The sequence below is a fragment of the Nothobranchius furzeri genome, chromosome 8, assembly GCF_043380555.1.
Source record: "Nothobranchius furzeri strain GRZ-AD chromosome 8, NfurGRZ-RIMD1, whole genome shotgun sequence".
Classification (NCBI taxonomy): Eukaryota; Metazoa; Chordata; class Actinopteri; order Cyprinodontiformes; family Nothobranchiidae; genus Nothobranchius; species Nothobranchius furzeri.
In genome coordinates this window covers 57,887,630-57,902,502 of record NC_091748.1, presented here as the reverse complement: position 1 = coordinate 57,902,502, position 14,873 = coordinate 57,887,630, and the positions used below count along the sequence as shown (strand labels likewise).

At 44.2% G+C, this 14,873-nt stretch overlaps 1 protein-coding gene across 7 annotated transcripts in view; it reads right to left on the bottom strand.

The window, feature by feature from the left end:
• Positions 1–956: 956 nt before the first annotated feature.
• The window catches only part of myo9b (myosin IXB), a 53,941-nt gene continuing 40,024 nt past the window's right edge, over positions 957–14,873 (bottom strand). The window contains exons 16-45 of one of the 7 annotated variants that reach the window (XM_015971291.3): positions 13,654–13,729; positions 13,155–13,247; positions 11,373–11,486; positions 10,758–10,797; positions 10,543–10,665; positions 10,393–10,473; positions 10,137–10,247; positions 9,917–10,042; positions 8,818–8,967; positions 8,544–8,704; positions 7,377–8,444; positions 7,141–7,216; positions 6,951–7,063; positions 6,522–6,634; positions 6,253–6,446; positions 6,060–6,161; positions 5,812–5,982; positions 5,684–5,725; positions 5,487–5,598; positions 5,334–5,407; positions 5,055–5,247; positions 4,841–4,969; positions 4,569–4,674; positions 4,311–4,442; positions 4,104–4,227; positions 3,869–3,919; positions 2,985–3,100; positions 2,757–2,896; positions 2,584–2,638; positions 2,191–2,325 (exon numbers count right to left, since the gene is read on the bottom strand). In XM_015971291.3, the coding sequence (XP_015826777.1) occupies positions 2,625–2,638; positions 2,757–2,896; positions 2,985–3,100; positions 3,869–3,919; positions 4,104–4,227; positions 4,311–4,442; positions 4,569–4,674; positions 4,841–4,969; positions 5,055–5,247; positions 5,334–5,407; positions 5,487–5,598; positions 5,684–5,725; positions 5,812–5,982; positions 6,060–6,161; positions 6,253–6,446; positions 6,522–6,634; positions 6,951–7,063; positions 7,141–7,216; positions 7,377–8,444; positions 8,544–8,704; positions 8,818–8,967; positions 9,917–10,042; positions 10,137–10,247; positions 10,393–10,473; positions 10,543–10,665; positions 10,758–10,797; positions 11,373–11,486; positions 13,155–13,247; positions 13,654–13,729 (4,145 nt within the window). In that variant the 3' untranslated portion in view covers positions 2,191–2,325; positions 2,584–2,624. Of the gene's footprint in view, positions 2,326–2,583; positions 2,639–2,756; positions 2,897–2,984; positions 3,101–3,868; positions 3,920–4,103; positions 4,228–4,310; positions 4,443–4,568; positions 4,675–4,840; positions 4,970–5,054; positions 5,248–5,333; positions 5,408–5,486; positions 5,599–5,683; positions 5,726–5,811; positions 5,983–6,059; positions 6,162–6,252; positions 6,447–6,521; positions 6,635–6,950; positions 7,064–7,140; positions 7,217–7,376; positions 8,445–8,543; positions 8,705–8,817; positions 8,968–9,916; positions 10,043–10,136; positions 10,248–10,392; positions 10,474–10,542; positions 10,666–10,757; positions 10,798–11,372; positions 11,487–13,154; positions 13,248–13,653; positions 13,730–14,873 lie in introns of all 7 variants that reach the window. The other 6 variants (XM_015971286.3, XM_015971287.3, XM_015971289.3 and 3 more) reach the window with 6 other exon arrangements.

Sequence of the window (14,873 nt, the reverse complement as noted above, 5' to 3'; positions counted from 1 at the left end):
AGTGCAATGATCTCACTTAAGTTTTCAGGAAATATCTGTTTTTATACTTTGTCCACAGCATCACACTATTTCACTCTTCTGGGAAGCAAAGATCCTTTTCCTTCCCCATATCGGTTGCCAACTATGGTCTGTCTAACATTGTGGAACATCCTTAAGTAGTTTGTAACTGTAATTGGCCACACCTGGTAAACTAATGATCACAGGTGTCTAAAATTGATTTCAGTTATCCAAAGAGCTCTTGGACACATTGCCATCCTGGAGTTTAACTGAAAACCAAAACAAAACTAGTCTTTGTCACACTGAACTTGGAACAGAGTCAACCAGCTCAGTGGCCTAGTGGTAGAGAGTCCGCCCTGAGACTGGGAGATCAGGGTTCGATTCCTGGTCGGGTCATACCAAAGACTTTGAAAAAATGGGACCCAATGCCTCCCTGCTTGACACTCAGCATTAAGGGGTTGGATTGGGGGGTTAAACCACCAAATGGTTCCCGAGCGCGGCTGTGTCTGCAGCTCACCGCTCCCCCAGGGGATGGGTCAAATGCGGAGAACAAATTTCGCACACACATCAGTGTGTGTGACAACTAATGGGACTTTAACTTTATAATGATAAAGAAACAAGACACTGCTTTGCAACTTTCTCTGTCCTAAATCAACCACCTCTGTGTGGGCAGAATCTTATCCTGATCGTGTTGTTTTGGCCCAAACTAATGATCTTCAGAACGCTCCTCTGTATGTTTTTTGTACATCTGATCATCACGCTTGAATCAAAACATTTATAAAACACACAGGAGCAGGTGTTCGAAGCATCATGTACTGTATTTCCACGTTAATACTAACAACCTTTACAGCTCTTGTCATTCAGTCCCAACACACACCGTTACACATCAGAACATCTTTCTCATAACCCACACAAACACCATTCAGCAGTCACAGAGAGACATTAGTATTACATTTCATTCTGTACAACGTTGGCCGAGGCTGTGCTTCAGCAGAACTCATCGTTCGTCTGCAGCCCAGTGAAATCACGTTCCTTCTACTAGACGGGTGACTCCCAGGAACTTGAGAAGATATCCGTAGCCTCATGGTCAGATTTGTTATTTTGTTTTTTGGAGAAAGTGGCATGTGCTGCTTCCATTTCCCTTTGCTAACTGAAAGCAATAACTTCCTATCTGGTGTGTGTTGTGCAGCAGGTATGAAGTAAAACAGAACATTCATGATTAGGTCCTTGGTTTGAACGTGGCTCATGTCGGAAATCTGGGACACGTAATTATTTTCATTCTAAATGACCCTCCCGCTTTAAAAATGGTGAGAAGTGAGTTCATCAACTCAATGCACGACATCAAGGCACTGGCAAACAATTCATTGAGCACATTTTGCTCACTTGGAGAACAAAGAGGACATTTGTAACCTGCAATATTTTCTTGTTACACAATAAAAAAGTGAGAATACAGAACCTGGAGCCTGTAGTCAAACTGACTCCATCAACACAAACCACAACATAAAATAGAAAAAGGTGCTTGGCAACAACTTGTCCAGTTATTTTTTTTTAACTGTCAAACAAAAACACTTTCATTAGTTTTCCTCAGGCAGAAGCTGTAACAGCTGCTGCTCACCATCACTTCAATCTGATTCATCACATTCTCTCAGTTACACTCGCACATACAGTCCTGTTCCTGTGTTGGGGCTTTCATCCCCTCCTCAGTTCTGGATGCAGAATCGTACATCGTTTCTTTTTTAACCGTTCTTTGTTTTTGTTTTTGCCCGAGTCAGACATCCAAGTCCACGTTTGGGACTTCTGGGTTAGAAAAGCGTCTCTGATCCTTGGAGTTTTCTATCTGTTTGTGGCGCTGAAGCGGAGGTGAGAGTGTAACCATGGCGATGGAGGATGACGAGGAAGAAGCAGACGGAGGGCAGGTGGAAAAATGAAGCAACAGGTCACATTCAGGATTTTTGATGTAAAGAGATTGGGTGCTGTCTTTACGGCGGACAGCCTGGTCCCTCTTCTTCACTGACTGAGACAATGCTCCATTTCCAGGAGGCGTCCTAGTCTGAGCTGAGTTTGAGGCTGCTGCCTGAGGACGGACACCTGGGGGGAGCTTAACTGTGTCTGGGATTACGGGGCTGCAGCACTGCAGAAGGGGTTTGGAGAAGGGGTTGGACGATTCAGAGGCTGAGGAAGAGCAGCTAGACAGGGAGGAAGTGGAGCTGGCAGGGGTGAGGTTAGCCACAGGGACACGTCCAGCTGGGACCTGAGGGCGCTGGGCCAGATCTGATGATTTTATCAAACTAACAGCCTTTTGTCTCCTCAGCCTGGCAGCACATTGTCCTGACAGAGAAGGAAAAAGACGATGAGTTGAGCAAGTTGAACGTAAACATGTTTAAGTAATTACAGAGCAGTTGGGAGCAAGACAGGAGACAAGTGGAAGATCATGCAACCATGTAAGAGGACACATACTCAGAAAGGTAGAGTTACATGCTTTGGTTTAATATGGAACCAAAAGTTAGACATGCTGATCTTTAGGTGATGTTTGAGCATGTTTCTGCGCCACACAAATCTACAAACACAGTTTGCTGTCCCTCCAACCTGCTTTTGTTTAAAGAGCAGACATCAGCACCCCGTCACCATCACTGGTCCAGACCTGCACCAGAAAAGACAGGAAGGGCCCAAGCCAGCGGCCCCGCACTACAGTCAGAATCCCACGGGTGAGCGAGAGGAACAGGTAGGAAAGTCACGCCGGCCCATTCCTTAATACTGACCTTCTGGATCGGAGCTGTTAATGGAAGAACGCTGCTGTTCATCCAGAAGACTCTCAGAGCTTAGTGACGCTTCCGAGTCCAGGTTCTCCTGGTCTGAACCTAGCTGCTCCATCTCTGGGAGCCGACAGGCCAGGTCCTCTCTGAGAAACGACAAGAACATTTAACATGGTAACGATTAGAGAAAAAAACACAAAAATAAAACAAGGAAAGGTCAGAAAACATCCTCACTTCTCCCGTTTGATAGACTTGATGCGCTCCATCAGGTTCTTCTCAGCCTCGGTGTCAGAGTCCAGTGGCTCGTTTTCGGGGACATCTCTGAGGTGAGAGCTCGCTTTCTCATGCATCTGCACAAGACACAGGATCACATATAGATGACCCACGACCTCAGCCATTGCTCTGATTAGCAAATTAAAAGTCAAAGTTATTCATCGATATGAAACGACCACAGAGACTTTAACAAAGATGTGAAACTGAGCCAAATCCGTTAGTGGGTAAGTGGAAAAGCAGAGTGGATGGTGACTGTGGCTTTCATGCATCTGCAAAAGAACACTTGCAGTACATTTTGTGAATATAAATGATTAAAACGAGCTTTAATTCAGCAACTAATGATGCACAGATCCACTCAACTCAAAACAACTGTGGCCGAAGTGAAACACATCACCACAATCCAAACAGATCCGGACGTTTCAATTAATGATGACTTTCAGGGCCGTGTGGTCCTTGTTAACAGTTTAGTGCTGGAGTACCACAAACATACAAATACACAGTCACATTTTTAGTGAAGTCTCTGATGTTGACAGGAATCACATCACCAACCCACCAAGGACCACCTTGTTCTCACACACAGAGAACACAAACAACAACACATCCTTCACATCACAGGCAGAACCAAAACCACACTAACAACAACATGCAAACTACTCCTAGTTAGTGTAAACAAGTAAAAAGTCTCACAGTTAGATGACTGGAAAACAAATAAAAGGGAATAAATGAAATAAATGAGAGAGGCAGAGCACCACCAGTATGTAACATGCCATGCACAGGTGCTTTAGCATGGCGCTACACGCTACAGCTACTGGGCCTACAGCACCAGAGAACTGGGGGATACGTACCACCACTCCTTTGTAAGGAGCTGAGAACCTGAGAGGTAAATGCAGGCAGGGCTAAAAAGAGACAAGGAACATTGTCCGTGTTACCCGAGTAACCCGAGAACAGCTGATGATGGGGATGTGTGATTTACATGATGCATTCGTCACAGAAAGACAACTTTAAAAACATTTAAATCGTTATCCGTGTGCAGCTTGTTAAGGCATCAACGACAGAGCGAAGCAGAGCGCCGCTCCTCACCGTGTTCTGTCTCTTGAGTTTGAGCTGGTTGACGGCCATGTTCTCCGCCAACTCCAGCTGATCAATCTCCTCCATCTTCTCATTGTAGCGCCTGGTCTGCTCAACGATGAGCATCTCCACACATCTGCAGACCAAAGGGGAGGGTTCTTGTTACAGTTAGGGTGATATGACCACAGAAGAACTGAAGCGTTTTGGGTTTTCTTTTACATCGTTGTCTTGGCAACATCTTTCATGCTGAGCAGCGGGTCAGCACTGTCTGGGCAACGTAGGATACACGGTGCAAACACAATGGCCAGTGAGTTGGCGGACATGCGGCTGTGAACCTCTTCTTTAGAGACCCTAGAGGCACATTAGCAAGCAGAAAAGGGTCTGTGAAAGCAGCTTCATCAGGATCTTCTTTGTTAATAATCCATGATGTTATTTAGCCAACGACACTAACAGACCATTTGATTTTAAAAGATTTACCTGACAAGGTGGAAGATGAGTCGCTCTAACACGTTGAAGTTGGCTGTGGGGAGCTCCTCCACCACCTTATAGATGGCATGAAGCTGCTCCTGTTTCTCTGGTAGTTCTTGCAAGAGAAAAACATAAAACATCCACACTTTCATTTAACTTTGCTGCTGTGGATGTAAACAAGTTAGAATTCACGTACTAATAAACATCTAACCAGAAAACCAACATTTGTAATAGTTTAAACTTGTGAAATGGCTCCCCCTGCTGGAGACTCTTCCACTGACCCACAGCATGAAGGAAGTCATTGTAATGAGCGAAGGTCATGAGTGGGTCTGGCAGCTCCCGCAGCCACTGCTTCACCAGGCCAGTCACCGTGTGGATGGGATAATCCTCCAGGATGACTAGATGGGGGTCTACACACATCAAAGGGTTCAAGATTCAGAGACGGTTTTAGAGAATTATGCGTCAGCTGTGATGGTTGTAGGGAATGCTTTAAACCTGTCTCCAGCCGCTGGTGCAGCTCTTTCATGCGGTTAGCAGAGCCGGATTTGCGATAGATGCCCTCGGTGTAGAGGCCGTGCATCTCCACGTGTTCCAGCATCATCTCCAGCACCACTGGCACCGGGTTCTTTTCACTCACCAGGCGACACACACGCACCCCAAAGTGCTGTCCAGTGACCTCTTCATCACTCTGTGGATTCAGCGCACAGCAGCAGTCAGCGTGTGTTTTCGCTTCACGGGAACGCCAGCCGAGCTACTTTCTAAACAGAAACGTACCTTTCTGGCACAAAAGGTGGTACAGTCGGTGCTTATCTTGCTAAGGCACTTCTTGTGGCACACCATTTTACAATCTGCAGCAAAGGTTTCATGTAATTTCCAACTACATTGTGTTATGTTTGTCTTTTTGTTGTTGGTGGTGTGTTTACTCACAGTTGCACATGTAGGCTTTCTCCATGCCCCAGATGTAGGAGCTACACTGGTCACATGACTGCACGATGCTGACCTGATAGTTGACAAAACCGTGGTCCAGGGGGCTCTCCATCTAACAAAATCAGGCAGTTGGATTATACATGGAAATTAAACTATCACTGGAAATAATAAAGTATATAAATAAACTGCACACTTACACTTTTATCTTTTTTCCTCCTCTTTTTTCTAATCTTGGCAGGCTGAAAGTCAAACATTGCTGTGAGTAAATTGTGAGTCTTTTTAAAAAAGGTTTTTCTAATTGTGGGTACGGATGAGAGCAGATCACCTTTGCAGGTTCAGCCTCCTCCTTCTTTATTTCTCCTCTGATGAAGCCGTCCAGCATCGACTGGAACAGGTTGACCACGAGGGTGATGTCCTCTTGGTTTCCGCTGCCCGCCTGGTGGATCACCATGTTCTGGTAGCCTGACATTAACCCTTTGTAGCCCATGGTGGGCTTCTGCTCACAGGAGAGGAAGATGGTGAATATTAATGCAGGTGAGGATGTGCCAGATTTCTGTAAACAACCAAACTCACCGTGAAGGAATACATGGATTTTATGTGCTCCCTGAACTGCATGGTGGCTTTGACAAAGATGGATTCTGTCATCGACATACCTCTGGATCGGAAATTGTTGACCTACAGAGGTGAAAAAACAATAAAACCCAAAATGATGTTTTCCTTCCTTGCGGAGGTCTCTCTTGTTTAATTTAAGCAGCTTGTGACTAACCTGGTTGCCCAGAAATTCATCGAGGTGCCGCAGCTCGTTGGCATTTGTGATCTCTCTGTCCAGCGAGGCGTTCCACTGCTCAGAGACCCGCGTGGCACGACTGATCTTAATAGTGGGATTTCTGCCCAAAGGTTTACTGGTGCGGTCACCTTGGGGCTGAGCGGGAGGCCGGGACAAGTGACCAGAGGGAGGTGCTGGAAAAAAAAGGTTTTAAGAGGTCCTAATGCTAGAAAACTATAGAAAAGCTGTCAAACGTTGGAGTAAATTACCTTCCCCTGGTGTTGACTTGTCATTGATACTCTGAGCAAAAGTCAGCTCTCCGTTGTCGGGAGTTTGGGCTTCTTTGGTTCGTTTCTTCAAAAACTTGAAGAAACCACCGGACCTGCAGTGCAGAGAAACACAGGACAGCACTGAGATCATGCATAGAAGTAGATTTGTTTTGGTGATAAGGATGGAACAAAGTTAGATTTCTAGAGCTTACATCTGAGGAAGTTTAATGCCTGTTTATGATGGATCTAGACTTAACTATGAGGTAACTGAAAATCTGTTTGTATTCTTTGCAATAAGTAAAATAATTTATAGTAAATAAATAAATTGTGTGCACAATAGCTAATGCATGCCAGAGAAGCCTAGTGCATGCGTTTCCCTGTAAACACTGAGCCCAGCTGTTTGCACATGGGCCTACGGCGGCGTCGTACTTGTCTGGCGTGGAGGTGATGGGGTGGGCGGAATCCTGAGAACCAGAACCATCTTGGTGTCTCTTTCTGATGGAGCCTCCTTTTTCATTGTGACTCTCAAGAGAGATACTTTTCTGCTGGCCGGAGATTTTTATTAACAAATGATAACTTATGAATAAGAAGAGGCTTGAGTTTAGACAGTAAACTTTACCTCTCTGACTGAAATGGCACTGGCTCCTTCAGAATTTGGAGATAAGCTGTCAGATAACGAGTACGTGGTTTCACTCCTGCAGAAAGATTAAAAGATCTCAGCGCTGAGGACCAAAAACACTTTTTACAGAAATTCTGTGACATCAGGAACAGATTGAAACTAAAGTAAACTAAGAATGTGACTGGCAGCAGATTTATCCTGATGTTTAAGAGCAGATCTGAGAACAGCAGACGTACAGCGGTGATTTCTTCCTTTTGTCTTCTCGGTTGTAAAGCGGAGGAGAGCTGGTGCCTTCGCAGTTTTCCCCATTGCTCCTCCTTTCCCTCCACTTCTCCGGCTTCTCCTTTATAGCTCCAGGACGCCGCTGTAGAGTTGTCGATCCGACTCCTTCGCTTAAACCGTTCTTCTCGTGTGGAGAGTTAGCCGGCTGCAGGGGTAATGTAGTGGGTCGCACAGGACCAACTGGAGGAGGAGAACTTCTAGCCTCCTTCTTTCCTCCCTTATCATCTTTCACCTTCCAGGCCACGAAGGTATACTGGTCCAGCTCCTTGCTGTCCGATCTCTCCTTGAGCTTCGACGTCTCCTGGTTTCTGCTCTTTGGTGATGATTTCTGATCTTTGTCGATGGTTGTAGAAGAGGAAGAGGTGGCGGCGGCTCGTTCAGTCTCTCTCTTGTTATGCTCCAGTCCTCTCTGTCTCCTCTCCTCTCTCTTCTTCATACTCCTGGATGAAGAGCACTTCATGGAAAGAGAGGGCTGTTCTTCAGCATGTGGAGTTGTAGAGGTAGTGCTGGACAGCTTGTCCTCCCCTTGAGGTGGAGCTGTGGGTGTAAGTGCGTTGGAAGTGACTTCCTCTGAAAGCAGAACAGGTTCTGAATCTTGCTGTCCTCGTGTTTGATCCTCTAAGTCCTCCTCTTCTTCACTCTCATCTGGCTGAGACCCAGCCACGGTTGCAGTAATCTCCAAATCCTGCTCCTCATCCTCCAGCTCTTCATCTTTGCTTTGCTCCTCCTCTGTAACCAGGGGATGTTCATCTAGAATTTCTTCTGCCACCAGCTCTAGATCTGGTTCTCTAATTCTTTTCTCCTCTTCCTTGCCCTGTTCTTGGGCTTTTCTGGCTGCTGCTTCCTCCTGCTCTGCTCTCCTCCTTGCTTCTTCTTCCAGTCTCAGTCTCGCTTCCTCTTCTGCTTTTCTCTTTGCCTCTTCCTCCTCTTCTCTCTTCCGCCTTTCTTCTTCTTCTGCTCTCCTCCTGGCCTCTTCCTCCTCCTCCTCTTTCTTTCGTTTCTCCTCGCGAATGGACTGACACCTGTAATAAATAAAGCACCAGACACCAAATTATGGTTGTAAAGATTGGATTAAAACAGGGAACCCTTATCGTTTAGTGTGTGTGTGTGTGTGTGTTTACCGTTTGCGTGCAGAGTGTCCCCTGACCAGGGCTTGTATTTTTGTGGCTCCCTGTCTTTGTCGGTGGAACTGTGCCCTCTGGCTGTATCCTCTCCACAACGCCTGGATCAGAGTCGCTGCTCGTCTCTTCTGCTCCTCCCTGCAGTACCTACGCCATAAACACTAAGGACAGGACAGAGAAAATAAACCCTTCTTAAATAATTTCCAAGCTCTTGTGAAGTGATCAAAGCAAGCCAGTCATTGCTGTTAAAGCTGAATAAAGCATCTAGACATACCTGGATCAAGATGGCTGCTGTTCTCATGTCCAAAAACTCCTGCCTACGCAGTCGAGCTCTGAACCAGCGCTGAAGGAAGACGATCTTCCTCATCACCTCTTTGTGTAGAACGTCCTGCAGCTTTTGTCGCTCCAGCTCCTTCAGGAACACCTGGAGCAGCAAACATATAGTTGCTGCTAATAAGGGCTAATTTTGATAATGACAACTAGGAAATAATTAGAGACTGACAATAATACTTCTGAAAATTTGGATGAAACACCGTACGATTGATTTTTACTGAAATATTTGACCAAGGTTTGCTGTTAAAGACAAAAAAATAAATTTAAAGCAACACGAAAGAGTTTTAACACTTAAAGTTGTTGCTCTCAAACTGCTTCCAGTGGTTCTCGAGCATGGGACAGCACTCTGTCGCCCTCTGCTGACCAGAAACGACCCTTAACAGTTTTGTAGTTCAGGTAGGAACATCAGTGGGAGGTGTCTTCCTGCTTTATAGCAATAGCTGTTTACTGTGCTGTCAGCTAATATAGAGGCTAGCAGTTAACTGAAGAAGGCTATGAAATCAGGGACTGATGGTGACTAGGCTTTGTTGTTACTGGACTTTTAAGTAAAATAATTTCTTTGTCAATGGGGATCATTTTAGTATTTTTTGGCTCGTGTTAGTGTTAGCTCGTTGTTAGCACTAGCTACAGCAGGCTGCAGCACGGCTGTTTATGACAGTCGTTATTCTGCTTTCAATCAGTAGGACGGAGAGTCAGGAAATACGGAAGGAGTTTAGGGACATTGAGAAGAGGAAAATGAAAAGAAAAAGAATTCTGGCTTTTTGACTTCTGAGAAAAAAAGTCATAATACTGGGATTAAAGTCAGAAGTCTTTTTTCTTTTCAGTGGCCGTAATTCTCTTCCACACTGAAACCTATCAAGTGTTGCTTTCATAGGCCTTTTAGACTTTCAAAACATAGTGAACTAAACTAATTTTAAGTTTAATGGGAGAAAGATTATGGACAAAATAGTGAGGCTGTAATTTTTTTCAATGACGTAAGTGGTAGACACTAAAACATATGATGTCAAGTGCCTAAAATTATAAAACACCACTTGTGATACCTTGGTTTTGCCTATCTGGAACGTGGTGGGGTCCAGGCCCATTTTCTTTTCCAGCAGCTCCATGATGTCCTCCTTGGAGGCAGAAGAGTTCTTTGGCAGCAAAACTCTGAACTGTTGCACAAACTCCTGCAGGGATGGCGCAAGAACGTGGAGAATTCAGATAAATGTGCTTCTTTACAGAAGACATGAACCTGGATGTAAATGTTAGTAGATGCAGTACCTGGAAGGTGTACTTGGCTCCGTAGCCCGACCTCCTGATGCGAACAGTTTCCAGCATTCCTGTGTAATGCAGCTGCTTAAGCACCAGGGCCTCATCCAGGTACATCTCCTTCTGCTCAGACACACAGAAGCAAGATGGGTAATCCATAAAAGCAGTGTGTGTGTGTCCCTGTTTAGAGCAGCAAACTCAGAATATTCTGATAAGTAATCAATGAATTATAAGTTACAAGAAATGAAACCGTATTTAAAGGTTTTACCTTCTCAGCGTTGGAGCGGATACAACGGATGAAGAAAGGTTCTGCTTTGTTTAGAGTCTCTAAGAGTTTAGTCAGAGAGTTCTGAAGAATAAAAATGTTATTATAGATTTAAAATGACACCATCTCCTGAGTGTAATGATCATAATGTACCTGAAACTGGGCGCTGATGCTGGGCGGCTTCTTCTTCTTGTGCAGGTGAAGCAGAGACTTTGTGGTGCGATCGTGCAGAGTTAGGCTCACAATGAATTTCAAAGATCTTGAATCCAGCAAACTCTGGAATAGTAAAAATTAGAAATCTATTCAGTTAAATACATTTAAAAACTTGTGTTTTGAGTTTTTTTTTTTCTGATTTTCCTCAGGTTTACCTTTGGGATGACCTGCCTCTGTTTGACACTCTTGTTTTTCCTGAGAGAAAAGGAAAGAGAAATGTGAAGAGTGAGTTAGGAGCAGAAGGCCTGAGGTTTGAGGATGGAATGGAGTGAGACCAGGTTAGTATGGATGGGTGATTTCTTCATGCACGGTCAGTGAGTGATGAAACAAAGGCTTGTACCTAGACCGAAAGGCTCAACGATGAGAGGAAGGATGTGAAAGATGAACCAAAATTAAACTCTTAAAAACCACCAGAGAAGCAGAAACTCCCCACACAAAGAGACTCATGCTCTTTAGCTTCCATCATTCGTAAAGGACTAAATTCTTCTCCATGTTGTGTATCACGCTGCAGACTGCTGTCAGATTCTTACATGCTGGGACATTTTTCCACAAGCTGCTATCAAAGACCTCGCATGCCAACAGCGTTCTGTTGATATTCATGCTACAGTTTTAAGTATTAATGACATCTTGACCTTAGTCCTCAGGAAAAGGCAGATTATCACATTTAAAATGGCTGAATTTAAGCTTTAAGAGGAGTGTGTTCTGCTTATGCTGATGGAACTGAAACTGATCTGGAGAAGAGCTGAACTCAGCTCCGTCTGCAGACTCACTGGAGGATGTGTCGTGGGAAACGGAGGCGACCCCAGGATTGCAGCAGCCTGCGAGGGTCCTCCCCATCCAGCTGCAAGTTCTTAATGGAGCTGATGATCTCTGCATGCATATCTCTGATCACACACACAGGTGGTGTGAAGAGGGAAGGAAAACAGAAGAATGGGTGAGCAAGAGAAGGAAAACAGGAAAGGGCAAAGAAAAAAAAAAGGGACAGGAAACCCCACAAAACGGACAAGGAAACACAAAAAAGGGGAAGGTGTGAAGGAGAACCACTGTTAGGGGCACCCCTGATGAAAAAACACCACAGCAGTGACTGCAGAACAGCAGGGGGCCTGATCAAGACACACTTCACTTTTCACTCTGCTCAGCTATGATATTTGGTCCCCCTGATAATATATGAAGAAACCACAAGATCACCCAACCATGCTGTCATATCCTTTCTGAGAACAGAAAGAGACAGACAGACAGACACACACACACACCTCGTTGCCACTGTGGTAGTAAAACATGCAGAGCTGAGGTGGAAATGAGCGCGGCTCTCCAGTTGTCCCCATGCTGCGGCTGTTACTGGTTGCTATGTGACTGTGAGTGGTTACGGGTGAAGATTCTGTGTGTACAGTCTTAACTGTGGCTGGTGTTACGCTGGCCCTGGTGAGGTTAATAGGGTGGCTTTTCCCATATTCCAGAGATAGTCCATGCAGGTCTTTTCTATACTCACCAAGACCGATTGTGGAAACGGAGGCCAGGCAGAGAAGGAAATGACTCCAATATGAAATTTAACATTGATTTAACCTCGACACCTCTGAGTTTTCACTTTCAGACCAGGAAAAACTGGTTAACTTAAAAATAATAAGAATGTTCCAGGTTCACGCCAGTTATGGGATGATTAATGTTAGAGAAAAAAAAAACAGTTATTTCAGATCTGAAAGCAGAAGGGTTTGATTGGATTCTGAGAAAGCTCTCACGGTTAACAGGAAGTGTTTGAATATGTGTGATTTCAGGACTTCACATCTTTAGAGCACCAGGCTAAAGACCAAAGGTGACAGATCATTTGCTGCTGTGGCCCCCAGACTCTGGACCTCTCTCCCCTGAGCCTGAGATCAGTGGACTCAGTGGTCTCCTTTAAGAAGCAGCTGAAAACTCCCCTGTTCGAGCTGGCTTTGGTGTGACCTTCGTCATCAACTTCTCTTCATGCTGCTGTTTCTACCAATTCTCCTTTATCTCATTCATTTTGTATTCTTCATTAACATTTTTAATCTAACTTTTTCCTTTTTCCACATTTTTAATTATAATATGCATATATTTTTATATCAATTAATTTTGCGATGTTCTTGTGAAGCGCTTCATGATTTGTATCTTGAGGCATTATAAAAAAAAATAGTTTATTCTCCTTTTCTTGTTGTCTGAAAGGCTGATCAGAGCAGACATGCATGAACACTGTCCTGTGAGGAAGACGTGGGATTATGGTGGCTAAAGAAACAAGAAGGGGATTGTAGTGAGAGGATGTGGAGGAAGAGTTTTTTTTTCTGCAGAATTCTGATGAGTTTCACTGCATCCCTGAACTTCCTCAAACTGTTGTATTTCATTTTCAACGAGCTGATGTAGAAACAAAAAACACTTCTGACCTTTTCAATAAAACATATTCAGCAAACTAACTTACATTTTTTTTAAGAGAGCTAACTCAGAAAGTCAAACAAACCATCATTTATAATTTAACACAAGATTCCTTCCTGCTTGGCCTCATGTCCTTGTTCTTTCTGCTTTCCACCAAATTCACTTACTTCTTTTTCTCAAAGCTAGCAAAGATGTCTTCAAAGGCCTCTAGAGGGCGCTCCTCTGAGTGATCAAAGTAGAAATCGAGCATAGAAGCTCGTCTGTGGAGGAAGAGGAAGAGGAGAGAGCCCATACACTGGGGTCACCAAAGGGTGGGGAGGATACGGGTGACTGAGATGAGGTAACAGAACATGTTTCCATCACTGTGATGATTCAAAAGTTTCAGTAGCTAAGTGGAACAGATTTCAGGTGTTTGTCCTCATCTCATTCAGAACCACAGGATAACTGCAGAGGTCCACAGTTCACCAGGTTAAACATGTCCATCAACTCTTAAAGCACACACAGGAAATATGTTTGTGTGTGTGCGCGTCATGAATCTTTATCCACCAAGTGTTCACAAGTGCCACAACAGACAGATTCCCTCCAGAAAAACAGACCTTACAGGTCGAACCAGTTCAAACACACCAAACACAAAGTGAGACAAGTTTCTGAGCTTGACGCACTTACTTGTACACTCTTTCAATTGGAGTATTGGATCGTTTCAGTTCTCCTAAAGGAGTTCTGGAAACTGGGCGGATAACACCTACAACATAAAACAAGAACGCATGACAATAAATGCAGACAAGCAGGTTTTCCCTTTAGATTTTAATATAGATCAGGCATGACTTTGTTCCTGTTTTGACTTCTTGTGAATGTTCATAAAAAATCTCCCGTCTAAAGACGTTCTATGAAAACAAAAAATTAAGTAAAGGATTCAGAACAGCAGAGAAACTTTTCTAAAACCTCAGGTTTATGTCCTCTTTCATATTCCATGCAGACGTGAAAGCTAATTACAGAGCAGGAGGGCTGCAGCTGGATGACGCGGTCTTTCCATCTTTACTCAAGCTAACGCAGCACTGTCGTCTATCACTACCTGCTTAAAAGAGGGCCTTCACTCATATTTTTAACACATTTGCAGTGGTCTATAGTAGGAACGAATGCATTGTAGTTCATACTCTGGGAAAAAAATAGCTCTGATGCACCTGTTTCAGTACAGAGAATTCCGCCAGAGGAATGAGTAGCTTCAGACGACAGGATTTAGACTCTTATTTCCTGATATTTGGGCATCTCACCTCTGATACGCTTACAGTAATATGACTCTTCTGACTCCATTTGCTCTGCAACACTGATGTTTTATTTCCAAGAATAACACAAGGCTGGAAGAGTTTTGCCGTGTGGTGGAGTTGCTAATGCTAACCGTTAGCTTCTGCTAGCTGAGATGTTTTCTGCTGATCCTGGACACTAAAACAACAGCCTTCCCCGTCGTGAGCAGAGATGGGTGAGTCCATGAATGTTAAATGACAGTGGGACGTTGATCTGTCAAGCTTTTCTAACCCTCAAGTTTCACCGTCTATTTTCTATCAGAAGCTAATGCAGGAGATAGGTGTAGGAGACTATTCTGAGCCTGCATGAAAAACTCAGAGTGCCTGATCATTTAAAACAATAATAAGTCAAATATGGTTTCTAAGTGAAGGACTGTTTTAAAATGACAAAAGCTTGTTTATATAGGATGTTCCAACACAGAGCAATGCACACCCTGGCAGATGGATCCCACCCCTGCCACCGTTTCTTCTCTCTGTTACCGTCTGGACAACGCTATAGAGCTGTTAAAGCACACACCTCCCAATTGAAAAACAGCTTTGTACCAAGAGCAATTACAGAACTTCTAATGATTAGTAACCCACATG